Source organism: Rhamphochromis longiceps, linkage group LG20 (genome assembly GCF_057381845.1).
Source record: "Rhamphochromis longiceps isolate RC_006_pf linkage group LG20, R_longiceps_female_GT1.1, whole genome shotgun sequence".
Classification (NCBI taxonomy): domain Eukaryota; kingdom Metazoa; phylum Chordata; class Actinopteri; order Cichliformes; family Cichlidae; genus Rhamphochromis; species Rhamphochromis longiceps.
The window spans coordinates 22,953,388-22,973,864 of record NC_140576.1 but is presented as its reverse complement, the minus strand read 5'-3'; the positions used below and the strand labels follow the sequence as shown (position 1 = coordinate 22,973,864).

General features: G+C 39.2%; 2 protein-coding genes across 6 annotated transcripts; both read right to left on the bottom strand.

Annotated features, from left to right (window-relative positions):
- Nucleotides 1–322: 322 nt before the first annotated feature.
- Nucleotides 323–6,251, bottom strand: LOC146645323 (N-fatty-acyl-amino acid synthase/hydrolase PM20D1.2-like). 2 transcript variants are annotated; one of them, XM_085394000.1, is made up of 13 exons: nt 5,972–6,249; nt 5,804–5,890; nt 3,246–3,481; nt 3,073–3,159; nt 2,845–2,978; nt 2,646–2,765; nt 2,430–2,505; nt 2,288–2,349; nt 2,116–2,194; nt 1,945–2,016; nt 1,702–1,867; nt 1,496–1,595; nt 323–989 (listed from the first exon to the last, which is right to left on the bottom strand). In XM_085394000.1, exons 1-13 carry the CDS (start codon nt 6,189–6,191, stop codon nt 860–862), a joined length of 1,569 nt encoding a protein of 522 aa, XP_085250126.1. In that variant the 5' UTR covers nt 6,192–6,249; the 3' UTR covers nt 323–859. The 2 variants fall into 2 exon arrangements, with proteins under 2 accessions (XP_085250126.1, XP_085250127.1); XM_085394001.1 differs by lacking the exon at nt 5,804–5,890 and having other exon boundaries at nt 5,972–6,251.
- A 109-nt stretch (nt 6,252–6,360) lies between these two features.
- lemd1 (LEM domain containing 1) lies at nt 6,361–10,535 on the bottom strand. Of its 4 annotated transcripts, XM_085394005.1 has the most exons (10): nt 10,350–10,535; nt 9,255–9,363; nt 8,957–9,100; nt 8,817–8,869; nt 8,500–8,544; nt 8,247–8,390; nt 7,994–8,069; nt 7,801–7,892; nt 7,167–7,240; nt 6,361–7,002 (listed from the first exon to the last, which is right to left on the bottom strand). In XM_085394005.1, exons 1-10 carry the CDS (start codon nt 10,533–10,535, stop codon nt 6,723–6,725), a joined length of 1,203 nt encoding a protein of 400 aa, XP_085250131.1. In that variant the 3' UTR covers nt 6,361–6,722. The 4 variants fall into 4 exon arrangements, with proteins under 4 accessions (XP_085250131.1, XP_085250128.1, XP_085250129.1 ...); XM_085394002.1 differs by lacking the exons at nt 7,801–7,892; nt 7,994–8,069; XM_085394003.1 differs by lacking the exons at nt 7,801–7,892; nt 7,994–8,069 and having other exon boundaries at nt 8,500–8,523.
- Nucleotides 10,536–20,477: the final 9,942 nt, after the last annotated feature.

The window sequence follows — 20,477 nt, the reverse complement described above, 5'->3', positions numbered from 1 at the left end:
TGGAAGATTGTTACCTGGATAAAACTGTCACATTTTCAGAAATGTTACTTATTCTAAACCTGTTGTAAAATTCCTCATATGTACTGTATATAGCATAAGTGTAAAAATGAATTTCATTTTGTGTTTCATCAGAAATAATTATGGGAAAATTCTGTTAGGTCAAAGTAACTGTGATTCAGACTCATCTGAGATTTTTAGTACATGCAAGTATGGAATCATTTTGAAAATCCTAGGTGGCACAACATTCAGGCTGATGACAACACTCGATCCTCCTTTGTTATGGCTGATGGGTAATTAAAAATAAAATTGTGCACAGATTCAATCACATTTACAAATCTGGAATCATTTTAATGAGTCAGCCAGTAAAACAGCATTCTTTGAACATTAAATCCAGTATTTTATTTAAATTAAGCATCCCTGTAGGTAGTGCTGTCATTAATACTATTCATTATGAGCGGTCCAAATCAAAAAGCCATGAGATGTATCTTTATGACGGCACTACTATCAGTGTCCCACAATAAGACATATATAATAATTGGTTAATTGTATCATATCATACCACCATAGAGTTCAGAAAAAAATAGTACATCAGTCTGCATAGAGCACCAAAACTTAATCTTGAATGCAAAATTCTAGATAGCCAATTCACAGTGATTTTACTGCAGAAAGGTCAGTGCTCTATCTACTCACATATCACTGAAAAGAGTCAGTAGTCCACATAAAAGATAAAAGTACATCCCACTTTGAAATGAGCAAAATTGTAGTTTCTGATTCTATAATGCAAAAGTTATTTAGTGCAATATCAATGCATTTTGTATGCTATTCATGTGTTTATCTTATCACCAATGTTGTCAATTGCTTAGAGTTCATGGACAGAGCTGTGGGGCTCAGGGAGCTTCCTAATGTCACAGTTCTGGATCAAATTGAAGTAAAAAACAATCATCTCCTCGTAGTTCTTAGTGGAAATCCTTTCATTGATGCCATGGAATCTGAGAAACAAAGGAAAAAAAGGATTCATGGTACTTGGAACAAGAAAGTATTTTATATATTCCCCTCTTCTATTCATGCTGCATGATCTGTTTCTAGAGTTGAGAAATAATCACTGCACGTGGAATTCACTTTTGTGTGAGAATCGCATCTGTAACCGGAAGGTCGCCGGTTCGATCCCTGGGCTCTCTGTCCTGGTCGTTGTGTCCCTGGGCAAGACACTTTACCCTACTTGCCTACTGGTGTTGGCCAGAGGGGCCGATGGCGCGATATGGCAGCCTCGCTTCTGTCAGTCTGCCCCAGGGCAGCTGTGGCTACAACTGTAGCTTGCCTCCACCAGTGAATGAATAATGGTATTGTAAAGCGCTTTGGGTGCCTTGAAAAGCGCTATATAAATCCAATCCATTATTAATTCTTCTTACTGTATTTATTCAATTTTAAATTGAGGTCTGCAGACATTTTTGGTGAAAATATATTTTGACAGTATTAAAAACTGCTGAATTCTCACCTCTCAGGGTCACCTGGCTTAAACCAAGCCGGGGAAAACCGATAAATATTTTTGGTCAGGTCGACGAAGTGTCGACTGTCTGTGTTTCCAATACAGATACCTGCACATTTAAATATGATATTAAATTACTTATAATGTCCCGAAAGATGCTTTAAAATGCTTCCAGCTAATTCATAAAAATGTCTACAAATCTGTATGAACCCTACCTGGAGCAACTGTAACTGTTGGAAACAAGTCCAGCACCGTTTTCTTAATAATTTGGAAGCCAAAGGCCTTGTCATCAGCACCGCTGATGGGTAGAGGGTCAAATCCATCAACAAGTTCTACCTTCACTCGCTGGTCGCCCACCGTATCCTTGATGATGTCCAGTACCTAAAAAAGACAGCACACATCTCATATTCATGTCAAAGTGTACATAGTAAGGCATTCATTCTCAAAAAGGACTCTACCTCTTGTACCGACTGCGCTGAGTGAATTCGTAGATTTACATAAGCTTCAGCAAGGGAAGGAATAACATTTATCTGCAGAGGGAGGGAGATATTGAATTTTTACAAAGAAAAGTAACAGGCTTAAAATCTTACTTCTTGTGAATTACATTCAATTTAAAATAATCACTGCACCTTTACTCCTGCATTAAAAAAGGTGACTGCTGTGGTAGTCCTTACAAATGCATTAGATACTGGTTTTCTTTCAAGTATCCTGAAACATAAAAACTGGTCTATTTCACTGGAACCAATCACAAGAAAACATGACATTTGAATTTATATTTAAATGATATTTAGCAGTTATTACCTGCTAAGGAGCGGAGAGAAGAGCCACAAATTCGACATTATGAACTTTAGTGGTAAACTGAACTGAAGGCAAAGAATTAGTAGTTGGTAAAGAATGAGTACATGAGTATACTACTAGTAAAGAAGTATTTAGATTACCCTACCTTGTGGGCCAGATGCTCAAAGGTGTCACCTTCAGGACCATAACCAAATAACCTCGGCATTGGGTTGTCCTCTAGTCTGAGGAAACAGGATCACAGTTAAATCTTTTATACTAGCTTTTTAAACATGGGGTAGTAAAATTATGGAAGGCAGTGAAACATATGAACAGAGAAGCTAAACAGAACTCATTATAGTTTAAAAAACAATGTTCCTCTCACCTTTTGACTGCTGTGGCTAAGATCCCAATGCTAGTTTCCCTGGGAGGCATCGAGGAGTGACCAGGGGCCACAGACACACTAAGCTTTATAACGGCCTGGCCTTTTTCACTTAACCCGATTCTGCAAATCATAAATCATACACATAAACATAAGATGTGATCAACACAAGTGCACAACACATGTTTAGATAGGTTCTTACAGAGCAGCAGGTCCTTCAAGACCAGGAATGATTCCATCAGATATAGTCAGGCCCTCATCCATGACAAACAACAGCTGGACACCACGTTGCTTCAGAATACGCACTATGTTCATCGCTCCATTGAGACCATTGATCTTAAAAAAGAGATTTTGAAGAGCACAGCCATTAAAATGTGATATTTCCAATCCCACTTAAGTTTGTAATGTCATAGTGAAACTGTTAACATACTTCTTCATCATGACCAAGACCGATGTAAAATCCCCTGCGTGGAGCATAGCCCTTTAACAGCAAGTACTCCAGCGCCTGAAGTATTCCCTAGAAGAAATAAATCAGCTGTTTAGCCAAATATACCTCAAGTCTGTTTAAAAGTAAGCTCACTCAAAAGTAATATGTTTTCACACCATTACAGAGTTTTTGTCATCTATGGTTCCTCTGCCGTAGATGAAGCCATCGATCTCCTTTGCAGAAAATGGTGGCGCTTCCCAACCATCGGACTCTGAAGCAGGTACTACATCAATGTGGGCCAGCAGCATGTATGGCACCAGTTCAGGCTGTGATCCTTTCACCCAAAACAAGTGGCTGTAGTTTGCCACCAATTCATGATGAACCAAGCTAGAAGAGAAAACTGTAGGGAAGGCTGACAAAAAAAAACAAGCTGAAAGAGCAATTCTTTTCTTAAATTCATCATCTATCGCTTTAATTAATTGCAGCTCTGCAAGATCCCTCTGCTCCAGAAGGCACATGTGCAGGCCCGTCCTTAATTCACCAGCGAACATCTAAATGATTCAGAGGATTTGAAGAAAGTTCTATTGTCAGATGAAACCAAAGAACCCAAAGAACACCATCTCCATAGACAAGCATGGAAGTGGAAATATTATGCTTTGGGTCTGTTTTTTCTGCTAAGGATACCGGACAACTTTACCACATAGAGTGGCTAATGGACAGGGCCATGTAGCATAAAATCTGGGATAAGAACCTCCTCCCCTAACCCACAACACTGAAGATGGGTCATGGATAGGTTTTCCAGCATGACCTAAAACATACTGCAAGGCAACAAAAGAGGTAAATGGTTAAATAAAGAAGCACATTAAGCTTATGGAGTGCCATAGCCAGTCTCCAGATGTCAACCCTTTAGAAAGTCAGTGGAGGGAGCTGAAACTTCAAGTTGCCAAGTCAGAGTCAAGAAAACTAAAAGTTTTAGAGAATTTCTGCAAAGAGAAGTGGGCCAAAATCCCTCCTGAAATGTGTGTAAAACTGGTGATCAACTTCTGTCTCACTTACTTAAAATTAAACTTCCATACAAACTGGAGACTGTTCTTTTTTTTTTTAAGTGAGCAAGCTCACATTTTCAGCAGGGGATCAAATAATTATTTCTCTCACTGTACAAACAATAAATGTTTTTGAGAAGTCCCCATACACCAAAGCAAAGAAAACTCTGAGACAGTTAAAGACAACAAGCTGTGATTGCAATGAAGTGTTTCAGCAAATATAATTTTCCCCCTGTTAACATACATGAGGCTTTTTCAGTTGCTTAGTAACAATCCAATTTATAAAATAAAACATACTGAGAAATGGCTGCTATGTTTATTCTTATAACCGCAGTTAAATGTCTCCCACTTTGTCGGGGATGTTTGGAAAGAAGGGTGAATGTAATGTAATGCATGTATTATCCTTATTGTGAATGAAAATGAACAAGTGAAGATCAAGTAGCAATTTCTGCATTTGTTAAACATAAGGACTTTTATTTGTTTTCAATTGTTTTTAAGCAGAGTCAGCTTCTTTTCTTGAATTGGAAGAATCTGTTCTCATGGCACACCTGCAGCAGGTATACATAGGCATCATTTTACCAAAATACACTATATTGGCAAAGTCAGAAATCAACTGTCCAAATCATTGAATTCAGGTCTACACTAATGGAAAGAAGGACGCCTTGGACCACTGAGTGTCAGAACAACTATCCAGGATGAAACAACAACAAACAATCCATGAGTACATCAGGAAAAGGGCCACTCTTTTGTTGGGACTGCTCTGTCTCTTGCTGCACTTTTCCATGGCTGTGCTAGCAACAGCAGCCTCTTGTGACTGCAAGGACATTATACTAGTTGTTGCTAGTACAACTGTTGATGGTGCAACTGCTAACATGTTGACTAATTTGACTAATTTTAGTGCACCTGTGTTTTTTTTAGTTACAAAGGGTAGGCCAGCATAATATTAAACTCTATGGCCAAGAATGGGATGTAACTCAGTTACTATTAGTGTGAAGGCAAACAAGCAAATACTTTTGGCAATATTGTGTATCAACGCACTGAAAGATACTGTTCCAAATAAATAGTAAAATATTAGATAAAACAGTGAATTGTGTGTCACTGACAAAGGCATCAATTAAGTATTTTACAGTGGAATTGAGGGTTACATTGTGGTTGCTGTGGGTTTCACTAACCAGCTGCCAAAAAAGTGCCATGAACTGCTGTGTAACTTGCTGCTTAATGATGATTATTATTGTTAACCTTTCTGGAAGTTTACCTGTCATCAGATTTGTTCTACACTTCCAATAAAGACTAGAGTAAGCAGGTAAAACGCACCAAAACCTCAGGTCATGTGACTTGATGTTTTGAACCACGTGCATCTCAATGTAGGTTTCGACATACCTGGGCTCGGCAAAACGTCGAAAGGTCAATTCTGAATAAGGTGTACGGAACAAAGTACATCTGCACAGCAAACACTAACTGCGTCTTTATCCATTTATTAGCGTTATACAAGTTTGACATACAAAAACTACATTAACGTTTAGAGTTTGCTACAACTGACCGATCAAATCATGCGTGCAAGCGTCGACAGCCATCAGCTAGTTCCAGTTGAGCATATTATATATAAACAGTGTTGGGGAGTAATGGAATACATGTACCGCCGTTACGTATTTAAAATACAAAAACTAAGCACGTTTTACTGGCAGGTTTACCTTTTCGGAGGAATCTGTCAAATTCATGCAGCGCAGTGGTGTTGCTTTCTGTATTTGAGAATGACACGGTGGGGATGCGGATTGCCTCTGGACAAATGGAGACAAATTGTTACCAAACAGAAGTGTCTCTGCCTCCATCTACATCCACTACAACACGACTCCGAATACCTTTAAAATTTGCTAGGAGCTCCTCTCTCTGATGGTGGTCAATGACGAGCGATTTGTTATTCGTCTTTTCCCAGTGTGCGAGTTGAAGTCCGGCGTTAACGTCCAGTGAAAGAGTCCTGATAGCCGCTATTGTAAATAACAGCAGGACTGTAATAAGCAAGCTGCTAATAATTATCTTTAAAAACTTAAATATTCTTAACTTTGAACCCGACTCAGTCATTGTAACAGCTGTTGTGTTTACCCCGGAACTCGTCGACTGTGACTGTAGGCTGAATTTGCATTAGAGCCACCCGCTGCCAGACACAGACAGTCACGCCTACATTATGTAGAGAGCAGTTTTAAGAGCTTATTTCAGTTTTAGTTAAAGCACCATTCGGAGAAAGAATATACAAAGCTTGTGTGCAATAAAGGCTTGTTTTGCAGTATGAAAAGGCGCATAGAAATTTTATTGAAGTACATATCAAACATTTAAAAAAGAGAGAAAAAAAAAAAAGGCATGCAAGTACCGTGACAAGTTCTGTGAAAAGGCAATATTACAATTAGGGTTAAGAAAATAGACAATTTTTAAAATTAGTTCGTTTCGGCATCACTTCTATAATAACAAGAACAGTGACAATATTATAGAAAAAACAAAACAAAAAGAAAAGAAAAAAAAAAAAAAACAAGTATAAAACTGGATTTTGTAGTTCGCTTCCACAAAAGGGGAAACAAAAATCTGTCTGTGTGAAAGTAACACTAAATTAAAGCAATGTTAATCCTGTGCATAGTCAACATCTGCGTCCTGTGACTCTGCCTGAACCAGAAGCCTGTCCTCACCGTATGACCAATAGCTTAGACTGTCCTCAACATTAACATAAATAAGGTACAGGACACATGCTACAATTATGAAAACTAAAATCTGTATGTGAATGGGTACAAGATAGCGCTCCACCTCCCGTCTCTGCTGGGTCATGGGACTCACAGGACTGTCAGGGTAGGAATACTGGACAGGTCTCTGTGCGGCACCCTTGATGGGTCTCCGTCGAGTGACGCTGAAAAACAATGGAATACACATCCTTATAATTGAGTCAGAGCACTTTCACCATGTGAAAGATGTTCATCTGCCAAACATTTTTTATTTATTTTTTTTTAAATCTTTTTATTTTATCTCTTATGCAGCAAGTAAGAGTTTCAACAGGGTTTGTGTGGTACTTACTAGATCCCTGTCGGAGTGGTCTTACTGTCTGGAAGGATGTCCTTGAAAGCATCTTTCACAGGTTCCTGGGGAGGCTAGAAAAGACGGTAAAAATGAGTGAAATCACACAAATGAAACCAGAAACAGTAAAGACAGGAGCCCTGCATTTCAAGTAGAATTGAAAGATGGTGACCGTAATGAAAACAAAGGTTCTGCTCCCAAGTTTGATGTACTGGGATGTTTGTTTTGTTTTTTTTAAATTAAAAACAGTGGGTTGGGAAAGGAAAGACTAACCAGAATATTGACGATGCATGACATTAGTAACTGCAAATCATATACCAGAGTTTGGTAAAACATTTAAGCAATTGTTAAAGTTAATGTGCCGATTGAATTTTATAGATTGATTTAAAATAAAAATGACATCAAAGAAAGTTCAATCAACACCCCATCAAACATATAGTGCTTGTGTAGTAAGTGCATGTGCATCCCATCAAGTGATATGGATCAAAATCCAAATCTTAAGAGCCAGTAAGATGTATATGACACCATTCTCCATTAATGTGAAAAAAAAAAAACAAAAAAAAAAACCTCTGAAACAATTCAGCCGGCACCAAAGTTTGTGTGTAAAGTGTGACTGAACACCATAAGCTCTGACCCCGTCTGACTGTGCCCAGTTTTCCTGCACACTGGTCCCATTGAACTCGCACGCATTGTCTGTGACAGACCGTGAGCTCGAATTCTCCATCTATTTACAGCAAGAATGTAAACTGAGCAACAACTCCAGCAGAGATTATGTATAACAAAAATAAAGACTGAATATGGAGCTTTAAATGTGGATCAACTTTCCTCCTCAACCATTTGAGTGATGCTGAAGTATTGAGAAGAAAGTGATGAGTCATCAGTGGACTTTGATCTAGGTAGAACCTGCAAGGTATCATGTTAAAAGCAATAAAACATGATGCATCTCCATATGAATGGTAAATAAAAACTATCGAACTATGGTATGTTGAGAGGTTCACAAAGCAAAAAAAACAAAAAAAAAAAAGACTAAGGAATGCAGAGAATTTAAAATTCATAGGGCGCCTACTAAGACCAGCCTACCGTTGATCCTAATCGTGTGTGGTGATCTGCAGCGGATGTGCTAATAATCTGTGAGCACTGAGATTGACTCCGCTCTGAAGACTTTAACGCATTCCGTGAATTCCAGTTGGAACTACATCTTGTGTTCCTAGGAGGACAAGGGCGCTTAAAAAGCCAAGCCCATGAAAGGGGGGGGAGAACAACTTTGTTATCACTTAACAATTCAGTTTGACAGAATGTTCTTGAAATGATATGAAATATCTGCAGTAATTACCAGCCTTGATGAGGGTAAAAAGCACTGTGGGTAAAAAATGTGATTCTGAAAAGTTAAAGAAAATAACATCAAAAGTTACAATTCAAATGCTTTGGCAAAAATCTGAATCCAGTATTAAAACTGCAATGAGTAACCATTAGGTGGCACTAGAGGGAAGTTTTGTGCTGTGATAGAACTGTTGAGTGGCAGTATGATACCCAGCAGATGGCAATAAGGCCAACTTACTTCCAGATTGTTAAAAAGAGAACGTTTTTAAAAAAAAAAAAAAAAAGTGACTTTCATCTAAAAGAACCAAAGTCTCTAAAATAATTCCTCACCTGGCTGCTCTCTTGTTGGGTTTGGTCTGAAGGGTCAGGTTGTTTTTCTGAACCTGTACAAGCCAGAGAAAAATACAACGTTGTGATACGAATAAAGCAAGATCTTATTCAAATAAACCCCCAAACATTTCTTGTCATACCCAAGTCTTCATCTTTCTCCTGCTGCTTTTCCTCCTCTTCAGAGTCAGAGTACAGTATGGCTTTGTCTGCTTCATTCAACCTTTCACATCTGTCAGACTGTAGCAGTTTATGGAGTTTTCTTTCATACAAGACCCTAGTGGAGGCTGGCATTGAAACACAGCATGAAACCAATTTCCTCTTAAGGTCTAGGTCTATATAGATCTAAAAACCATCTGAATGTTATGTATAAAGACTTTCTTTCAATGGGGAAAAAAAAAAATTAAAAAAGGTGCTTAAAAATCTTTTCATAACCCTCACCAGTTATAGGCCCAGGTTTAACACCATGTTTGCGTAATGTGGCCTTGAGGTCCTCATCAGTCAGACAACTTGGAACAGGCATCTCTGCATCCTCTGGATCTTTCTTGTCCTAACAAAGACAAGATTTGCTCGATTTAAAGTGATAACAGCTGTGAGTTAAATGCCAGGAAGATCCAGGTGTGAAGATAGAAATAAAAACAGCTGGAGGCTGTCATTTATGGATCCGTTCAGTCTTCTAATCATGTCATAAGTCATTTGCATTCATGTTTAGATATGATAGAAAAAAAGATAGAAGTAAAAAAAAAAAATTAAAAAGCTATAAAGATTTTAAATTTTATTCACACTAAAGCCAAATAAAGTTACTTTGTTGTACCCCACCAAACCAACTGAAAAATTAATATAATATATAAATAAATTTTAAAAAAAATCTGATACATAATATAAAATACCAAATAAGAAAAAAAAAAAAAAAAAAAAAAAAAAACGAGAGAAAAAAAATGTATAAACTTAGGTTGCAACTCATAATTCACATTCAGGGGGAGACCAAGGAAACGTCACATATTTATTACCATTTCTCAGTTTAAACGCCTGTTCACCTTATCTTGCAGTTTCTAAAAGTGAAACTGACACAATGTTGTGCTTAGTTTTGATAGTTTACCCAAAACATGACAAGCGCCAGCGTTCCCCTTCATAACAGAGCTAGATGAGCGTGACAGGTGCGCACACGCCTGTAATGGTAGCCTCCATTACAGAAACATCTCATGTAACATATACCAACTGTACAGCAGGTGGTTTAAGTGCTTGAAGTCCTCAAGTGTGCAACAGCAAGAGGGCTGTTCGGAAGCAATGGTCCAGAGCTCCACACCTCCAAAGCACACAGCTGCTGAACTTGTGCTGCTGCGGTGTGAAAGAATTAGCATTGGCAACGTCTGGCATTATTGATACCAATTTAATGTATGGACATCAGTTGTGACAGCCGATACTAAAGAGCCGTTGCACAGAGCGAATACTTTGTCATTGTCACTCATTAAGTTCGTCTCTACTTCGAAAAAGTCTACAGTAGAAAAACCATGTAGCCACAAAATATGGACTCACATCTCCTGCACGGTCCTCCTCGTCGCTGGAGAAATCCGCCGCGTTTTTCTGATCAATGTGTTTGAGGTGCAGCTCCACATACACTGCCCTTTTGCTCGCTGCAGGTGGCAGCGCGACGTTATGAGCGACTAAATCCGACTTTAGACGAGATTTAGAGAGATGGGCGGGCTCCTCCACAAACGGCATTTCACAAGAAAACAACAGCAAAATGTGAGAAAACAATACTGTTCGGTGCCCTCGGTGGAACTGCGAAGAAAGCCTTCTGCTGTAATCAGACTAGATTGAGAACAGCTGCAGTCCAAGACTTGATTGGCAGCAAGAAACTCCGCGTTACATACAGGAGACCAGTATCCAAGCTCGTTGTGAATTTATGTTTCAGCTGCATGTAATGTCTGTTTGTTAAACTAAGTAGAAAACTGAAAATGCAGTCCAGACTTTGCAGTACAACTTTGAGCTAGAATATTAGTCAGAAAGAAAAAGATTTTTATTGTAATTTTACTTTAAAGCTAAAACTATTCATTCCCAAAAATATTTCCATCTAAATGGAAGTCTATTTATTAAAATTAGAGCTGGTGGAGACATACTGCCATTAAAAAGGAAAAGCACAAGCGTTTTTAATTTGTATATTTTAAGTCCCCTATTGTGATGGATACAGCCATTGACATTTAGAGGTTTATGATCAGTTAATTTTTTTTTCAGTGAGAAAAGACTGATTCTCATTATGAATTTAAAGATGTATACAGCAGTTTCAGTAAAATAATCACATACCTTTGACTTCCAGGTGTGACCCACACTTTGGTTGCTGCTGGCACTGTGATATATGCTGCTGCAGCAGCATTTTGACACGAGTGATGCATTCAGGCCGTTGAATTGGTGAGTTCTTATTTTCTGACACCTGTGAGCAGATGAAGAACAAAAGGAAAAACACTGGTTCAGGTGATTATCTGTTAAGCAGGGAATCTAATATGTCAGCAGACATTGTTTTCACTTGTTTTTAGTTACTTTTGTGACATTTACAATTAACCATCTCCCATATTGTACAATCTGACAATATATAACGGCTGCATCATATTTGCATGATCAGACCTGTTTCCAGCAGTTTAACAGTAATAATATATATATATATATATATATATATATATATATATATATATATATATATATACACTTGCGCTATTTGCAATGTTGTCATAACCTTGAGGATTTTTCCACATAATGCAATTTACCAGCAAAGATAAATTCATTATCACTGTTGCATCAAGGCATGAGCTCATTGTCAAGGGTGCTAATCTCAATAATAGAGTTCACTTCACTGATTAATTCATATTTGATGTATTTCCATATTGTTGGGGTACAACAACAAGATGAAAACATCAACATATCCTCCCAGCGCTGAAGATAAAAGTATTATCACTATGGTGATTATTCTGCAGGCTTGTCAGCATATTGGCATATCTATTCCCTACCACAAATTTTAATGTTTAGCTGCTGTTTAGGTGTAGTTCAGCTCACTCTGTGCTGACTTCTGACATAACAATCAGGTCTTGTTTAGCATACGACTGTGTTTTAAGCTCCTGTAACTTCTGATTTAGCTGAACTGGTTCTAAATTCAGCTAAGCTGGTCAAAAGCTGAAACTCAAACTGAGCTCTCAGATAGGATTAGTCTCTGTGTCCAGGATTCCTTGTCTTGCTTTCAACAAACCACTATAGATTACTAACCTGCTGAGTAATAAGAGAGATCGTTGCAAATGAATTTAATTCATTTGTTTCAGGTGCAATCAATTTTAAACAGCATCTCTATTGGAATGGAGTTCTTAAATATTCCTCTTCTTCTTTAGATGCATAGGATGTGTAAATACACTCATCGGCCACTTCATTTGGTGCACCTTGCAGATACTGGGTAGGACCTGCTTTTGCCTTCAAATTGCCCAAATTCTTAGATTCAACAAGATGCTAGGGGCCCAAAGTGCCAAGAAAATCCTCCACACCATTATGGCACCACTAGCCTGAACCATTGATACAAAGTAGGTTGGATCCATGTTTTCATGTTGTTTCTGACCCTATCATCTAGATGTTGCAGAAGAAATGGAGACTCATCAAACCAGGCAATATTCTTCCTAACTTCTATTACATATTTTATTGACCCCATGCAAGCTGTAGCCTTAGTTTCCTCTTCTTAACTGACAGGTGGTCTTGAGTTGCTGTAACTCATCTGCCTCAAGGTTTGATGTGTTGTGCATTTAGACGCACTCTTCTGCTTACCTTTGCAGTAACAAGTGAATATTTGAGTTACTGTTGCTTTCCCGTTAGATGGTAAATGGCCTGTATTTGTATAGCGTTTTACTAGTCCCTAAGGACCCCAAAGCGCTTTACACATCCAGTCATCCACCCATTCATACACACATTCACACACTGGTGATGGCAAGCGACATTGTAGCCACAGCCGCCCTGGGGCGCACTGACAGAGGTGAGGCTGCCGGACACTGGCGCCACCGGGCCCTCTGACCATCACCAGTAGGCAACGGGTGAAGTGTGTTGCCCAAGGACACAACGACCGAGGCAACCTTGCGATTACAAGGCGAACTCCCAACTCTTGAGCCACGATTGCCCCGCCGATCAAAGTTCAAAGATTCTGGCCATTCTCAAAAATCCTTTTTTCTTTTCTTTTCTTTTCTTTTTTCTTTTTTAAAGAGGACTGCAGCACTGTGGATATTTTCATTTTTTCAGAACATTCTCTGTAAACCCAGGTGATGGTTGTTTGGGAAAATGCCAGCAGCTCAGCAGCTGAAATAGTGAAAGCCATCTGGCACCAACAACTATGACATGTTCAAAGTCTCTTACTGTAAATCACCTTTCTTCCCCCTTCTGATGCTCAGTTTGATCTTCAGTGGGTTTACTTGACCATGTCTACATGCCTAAATGCATTGAATTGGTTATATGTGATTAGCTGATTAGATATTTATTTAAACCAGGAGTTGAGCAGGTATACGTAATAAATTGGCTGGTGAAATGTATTAAGGAATTTATATACTCAGAAATTACATTGTCCTATTTGATATTGTTGCATATAGTGACATGCTGTTTGGCTAATAAGCTGGTATGTCTTAAAGTCTGACTTGAAATAAACTGAGTGTCAGAGCAACAAGATACATCGTGACCAGAATGCAATGTCATGCCCGTTAAAGTGTCCACGGATAAAGCAAAACCGATCACCTGAACAACACAAGCGTCATGTTAGCTCAAACACATGTAACTGCATAACTTCACTATATTGATCTGTGAATGCAAACATTACAGAAAATAACTGTTGAATTGTTGCTTATTGCCAATAATTTGCACCATTTTAGATCAGTTCAGTTAAAGTTATGAACCTGTATGCTGTTTTATGTCAATTCGCAGTGCTGCACTTGGCCAGTTGCTTTTGTGACTGACTCAGAGGAAACCGTAAAGGCCATTGTGTTAAAACTGGTGAAATGTTGCTATAGCAATCATCTCTGTTTGTCTTCAGAAGTCACTTAATTTTGTGGTTTTTAAATATCAAAGCCAAAGATTTTTTTTAATGTACACAAAGTCTTCAGATAAGATTCAAGAAGGCCAATTATGGATATATCAAAGTCACGAGATATTCATCAGGGAGTTATTGTGGTCAAATGCTTTTTGAATCCTTTTGAAAAATCTAGTTAAAACGAGACAGCAGGCAAACCACAGCAATTCACATGTGAAGCACTTGATAAACATGCTGTGATTGTTCAGTTAGCTAAAGTGCAAACCATCTACTCGTGACATGAGTTTTGTCACTGATCATTGCCAGCTCCTCTAATTTATTTATTTATTTTAAAGTGATAATATTAAAACAATCGACCCTAGAACTAAATCGAGCCAAAGCCACTAAAAACATTCAACATTCACAAATGTCATTTTATGCTACTTTTTGCTTTACTTTTAATCCAATTTGTTTTTATTTATTAATTACCCAATGACCACCACTGTTATTATTTCACTGGTCACTAGAAAACAATAGAAAACAAAGAACTAAGGAAACCTGGAAAGGAAATATTTCTTCTTTTTTTTAAAGTGACATAACATAAACCCAAATGCAAGCTCAGGAACTAAATCATTAGAAGACGGTACTTGGTTGGAAGAGCTGGAGGCAAAAGGTCCTTTTGGCTCAAAGGGCTCTGGGGACTCCCTGAGGGTAAATACCCACTGAAGGGCTGCCTTGTGAACTACACCCCTTTTTAAAGACTTTTGTTTTGTTTTTTTATGCATTCACATCAACAGCAGGCATGCTAAAGTGACTTTATAGTCAGTCAGCAGTTGGTATGAGTCAAAATATTTTTCGTTTCCTTCACTGTGTATTTTCTTTTTCATTTTTAAATGCCAGTTGTTGTTGCTGCATTCATGAATGCACTTCCAAGTCTTGACCAATCGCTGTTAAACCTATGTTACTACGTGTCCCTGAAGCAAGATCTAGTACATCTCCTCTTTCATCATTTCAAAAAACAGGGTGTTTCCTCCAAAAATTAAAAGAAATGCAAAAAAAGAGTCTATGCTGAGGCGAATAGGCTTACAAAGATCACAGAGTCCACTTTAAACGGGCAGCTGGTGCAGAACATTCCACATTACTGAATTAAACACATCTCTGTATGCAAAGAGTCGTGACTATGACAATAAACCTCCCACTGGAAAACAAAGCTCTTTGTGGATGTTTTGGAAAGGCTGGCAGCAGCAATAAAAGATTTGTTTCATTTCCTTAACCATCTGCTAAGTCGCACATTTTATGAAATCTAGTCAGTCATTTCCCAAAAAACATCCCTAGGAAAATATCTTATGTAAGCTGCAACTCAAACTGACTATATGTGCCCCCCAACTCCAAAAGTTTGATTGAAAAGAGCTTTGTGATCTCGATGCTCTAGGCTACAGCTTTGTTGATGTAATTACAAAAGATTTCAGAGGCAACAAATAGCTGGTCTAAATAAAATGCTACAAACCCAAAGTAACATAAATCATCCCGCATGCTGGGAATACTTTATTTGTAATTTATCATTCCCTAACTAGTTTGAACTGTATTTGGTTTTCCGGTTTGATTTGGGGGGGTTTGTTGGGGGGGGGGTTGTATATATGAAAGGAAATCACAATAAAGACACCTGACAATTTTTTTTTTTTTCCAAAAAAAAAACCCCAAACCCAAAAATCTTCAAATAGAGTTCCTCAGTTGAAAGTCCACTGTGTATCCAATGGCTTTAAACCCTACATGACATGTTAGAAAGAACTCACATAGGAATAGAAAGCCATAAGACGCATGTGTGGATTGATTTGGAAGGCAGTAATACACAAACAGTGACTCGGATGCATTGAGAGAACTCATGTATTTAAGGTCCAGAGCTCGAAAACAAAAAGAGAGGAAAAACAAGGGTAGGTTTCAGACAGCATTCAGGATTTAAAACTCACATCCGCATGAATAATTAACTAAAGAAAGTGGAAGTATTCTTCTGAGGCCCAGGGGAGTAAAATGAGACTGTCTTGTGAGTCATTGGACAGTAGAAATTGTATTTTTCACAGCACAGACTCAAATAAATTGACCCCTTGCTGATGTTTGAATCTTACAGCAGTATTCTGCAAGGTCTTCAGTTCCTGAGGGGGTTTGGAGAATAATCTTTGATTAAAAATGCTGTTTTAAATCAATGTCTATAGAGAAAAGGTGCAGTGTTAATCAAAAGGATTTTGTTTCTGAATTCAAAACACATTACATAAACTATATTCTCTAGCAACCCTTGCCTGACTTCATTAAGCACAAATGAGATCATTTCCCCAGCACTGGGCACAAAGCTCTGCAATTTTTAAAAATGGCAGAGATTATTTTTCACAAAAATAAAGACAACATTTGCATCCATTTTGTCTAAAATAAAAGCCATGATACTGATAGGCTGAGCTTCATTCATTTGTTATATTTCTTTTGATATTCGTTCATACAGCCATGACTCTTGAATCCTAAACAAGTTCCAGAATTTCTGTATACTGAACCGACAGACAAGACTGTTCACCCCAATTTTAAGCACTGCTAACTATTGGAAGTGTTCTGGGCCATTTTCAACCCCTCAGTGAGTGGAGACTGAGTACTCAAGCTATGCAGGCCAAATCTGCTCACCCAGATGTCTTCTCAGATTATAGTAGCCTTTATAAAAACATGAAAAAATCTTGTGGACAGAAAGAAAAAGGGCCACTATGGAGGACAGAGGAGGCATTTGTTGACATTGTATCAAGTGTAACGCTGAGGTATTTGAGGCACAGAGAGGCCAGGTATTTGTCAGTCAGTTTTCCTTGTGCTTTTGCTGTCTCCAACTCAAACAGCAAAAGCCCCATTGAGACAGCCTCCTCTTTTTTTTCCTCTAGACAAGCACACAAAGCTTCCTGTACTAGGCTGCAACTGTCCGGTACTGAGACAACCACTTTTAGTTGCCCTTTTATGCACCTGTTTTATGTTTTACAGTACTAGCAAGAGCATAAAATACTTTATAAGACATTGTGTCTCATGATTTTTCTGCGTTTGACTTTGCTTTTTATGTGTTCGTAAGGCCAAACTTCCATACAAGGCAACTTTATTCCACAGAGATAACAAAATGAAGCACAAGCCCAGCAGGATTTCTTGAGGTTCCAATCATCTGACTGTTTGCACACTTAGATCAATATCTCGCTGGTATTGCATATGCTGGATATTCACATGACCTCTGACAGAGAGCATTAGCTACTTATTGGAGGAAAGTGTTTACTCAATCAGCCATTTCCAGGTTCAAAAAAAGACCATTGGCACCGAGCTTCAGGGAGCCTGTGCTCGTGCATGTCTCAGCATAAATTAGTAAAGCCCCTGTGTCAGTCTCTGTCCAGACGGGAAGGTGAATCTCAGCCACAGGCAGGATTAGCTTTAATCCCTAAACATCGTACGTGGTCCTTCTCAGCTGGGAGCCAATTCAGGCAATCATCATTGTCCAGATGTTTTTAAAGGCTCTTGATTATGGCTATATTTTATCATTTTTAATGCATTTCCCTGTTTTGTAGCAGAGAGGTATGGGCAGTAAGCAAACTTTCTCCAAAATATACAGGTGCAAAGATACAAAAGCACAGCAAATGATTCATATTGAACGAATTGACATCTGGACACTGATTTTTACTCTTTATAAAAGCTGTGGAGGTATGTTATCCTATACTTAATTGTAATTAACCAAAAACACATGCATTTCACTGACAGACAAGACAGCCAAAACATGCTGAAGTACTGCATACAACATATGAAAGCGCTGGAACATTACTGAAGCTGCTTCTTTTCCTCACTGTCAGCCTTGATGAAAACAAACGTCTATTTTGGCCGGCACACTTCTTAAAGTGATGGTGACCTGCATTCATAGTGCCCGATGCATTCCTGCGCTATAAATCTGACTCTTACCTCCTTCTCCCTCTCCTGCGTCCCTCGCTGGACCAAGTATGGCATCCCGTCAGCCTAATACTGTATGGAGAGACAATGGGTAGTGGGGGGGAGGAGTTACTATGTGAGCAGGAGCTAAAGTGGGGAGACAGAGGGAGTAAAAGCAGAATGAAAACTGGGAGAGAGAGAGAGGGGGGGGCGCTCAGGAGGGAGATCGTTCGCTCACAATACTCTCAAAACACGAATGTGATGAAACGTTACATGAATGGCAATTCACCCCCCAAACCACCCCCTGCCTCCCACCGCCACCCCCTTCCCACCACTCCTCAAATACGTTAAAAACAGCAATCCAAAATCTGTCCTCATGTGGGAAATGTAAGGAAAAACAAGAGACCAAAAGAGAATGGGTCCTGATTTTAAACAAGTCCCTTTCTTTGGCTTTCTTTGAATGAGTTCTTAAGATTCGTAGTTGGCAGAGTGCCCATGGGTCCTGGATGGAAAAGGATAAAAGAGGGGCTGAGGTAGGGGGGCTGTCTATTGTGTTTGTTCCCTTCCTTTCAGTCTTGGCACTCCAGTTGATCTTTGCAGCCAGTTTGCTGAATATTCCACTCATTTATTCCTAGGTGGCATACAGAAGATTACATTTTTTCTTATTCACAATGCCCGTGTCTTCTCCCACTGATGACACAAACTTTGTCTTTTGTCGTTCTCCACGTACAGCGTTGACGGTCTGGGTTTAAAATTTTAAGGCTTTAAGCCAGTGCTGCTCTGAAGAGCCTGGTGTCTTTAGAGTTTGTCAAGCTTTGTTTGGGCCTCTTTTCTCCCTCCTTTGTCTTCCTTATAGTCTATCACTAGTAGAGGGAGACTGCTGTTTTGCCTCGTGAATCTGAGCTGAAGACAGCAGGTGCTGTTGCCCCTCTCTGAGCCACACTCAATCACAGCTTTCTCCCCCTTCATCCATTTCCTCTACTAATCCCCCCCCCCCCCCCCCCCCCCCGCCCCACATCGACAGGGGGAGGAGGGGGGGGGGGGGGGGTTGGATAAGGAGAATGGGCTACTGTATAATGAAACACACCCTGTGAAAAGATGCAGTTTGCCGAAGGTTTTAATTGAGTGACGTCACATTAGTGTGGTTAGAATGGCTTTATGAGCCATGTGGCACAGAAGCGAAGGCGATCATGTAAACAGCGTAAAGGATTAATGCAACTGTATCGCTTGTCAGTCACCACTGCTGCTTGTGCTGCATCAGTGCCGCAAGAAAAGCTCTGTTTTCACTCAGTCTACACCCCCCACCCCTCTTCCTCCTTACCCACAAACCCTTCGCTCCCTCTCGGTGTCTTTCTCTCGCTTCCCCTCAAATAGACACACAGGCTTGGTTCATTACTATTCACCAGGTTTCACTAAGACACGCATCATTGCTCTGCTCTCTACAACTGTGTCGGGAGAGGCGCGGGGGGTGGGATAGGAGGACAGGGAGAAGAAGGGAAAAGCAAGAGATATCTTATGATAGAAAAGAATAAATCTCTATTGTTTTCTGTCCTTGGACATGTGTACAAACATATATTACCAGACAGCTGTATGTATGCATGAGTTGTTCTCTCCTCTGGCTGACAGAAAAATCTTCAGGGGGAATACAGCTGGGTTCAGTCCTCAGTGAAGAAATCTGTTATCCTTTGTGTGGTTTTGAATTCATCCCTTGCCTTTCATTGACTCTGCTGAGATCATACACTCTATCGCAGCATTCAAATTATTATCTGCGCTGATATACTGACAAATTATTTCATCCATGAAAATGGGCACAGTGCTTGATTTTCTTTCTGTGTGTTAGCTCAGTATAAGGAATCTAGTCTAGAGCACTTCACTGTGAAACTAATCCTTTGTTATGCTGCTTTTAATTGCACTCTTTACTCAGCTGCTGTCGCTAGATTACAATTATTCACAGGGAAATGCAAAACCATAAGACAGGAGGAAGCTATGGAACAGTGTTAAGTGGATTTACTGTTAAGTGGCGCTGCAGGGACTAGTTAGTCCTCAAAAAAGGTATGACAATCACATGATTTGATGCTATGACCAGAAGTTCCCTGATATTAGCTTAACAACATTAGTATTTGAATAGTGTATCTTTACTGTTTATTGCTGAAATATTTGTGAACAGCCTTTTAAAAATGTAATAGGCATTTTTCTCATGAGCTGAGCGTCAGTGGCATCTGATGAGTAATATATCTAAAGATTAAATGTACTATTGCAAATTAGAGCCCATCAAAGATCGTAAAATTACTCTAAGAGGTTTTAATGTGGGGCAGCATGGTGCTTTACAGCAAGAAGTTCCATGGATTTAAATTCACCATCTGCCAAAGCCTTTCTGTAAGGAGTTTGCATGTTCTCTCCATGACTGTGTGGGGCTCCCCAGAGTTCATAGACATGCAGTTAGTAGGGTTTAGCTCATTTCTGATTCTAAATTGGTCCTATCTCTAAATGGCTGTCTGTCTCTCTGTGTTAGCCCTGCGACAGACAAACTGTCCTGGGTATACCCTGCCTCTTGCCCTATGGCAGCTGGGATGGCCTCCAGCTCTCCCATGACCCTGAATTGGATAAGTGGAAGAAAATGGATGGGTGAGTGATTTTAATGCCAAAATTAAAGCATTAGATGAAAAAAAAATCAAAACAGAGAAAAACCTAAAAATAAATGTTTAAAAGTGAACTTGAAT

Coding starts and splice junctions, on each gene's coding strand:
- LOC146645323 (XM_085394000.1), bottom strand. CDS start 6,191: ATGACTGAGTCGGGTTCAAAGTTAAGAATATTTAAGTTTTTAAAGATA. Junction 2,017..2,115: donor TTTTTAATGCAGGAGTAAAG/GTGCAGTGATTA, acceptor CTCCCTCTGCAG/ATAAATGTTATTCCTTCCCT. Junction 990..1,495: donor AAGCCAGGTGACCCTGAGAG/GTGAGAATTCAG, acceptor TTTGTTTCTCAG/ATTCCATGGCATCAATGAAA.
- lemd1 (XM_085394005.1), bottom strand. CDS start 10,535: ATGCCGTTTGTGGAGGAGCCCGCCCATCTCTCTAAATCTCGTCTAAAG. Junction 8,545..8,816: donor CCCAACAAGAGAGCAGCCAG/GTGAGGAATTAT, acceptor TTAACTTTTCAG/AATCACATTTTTTACCCACA. Junction 8,391..8,499: donor TTTTACCCTCATCAAGGCTG/GTAATTACTGCA, acceptor TGGCTTTTTAAG/CGCCCTTGTCCTCCTAGGAA.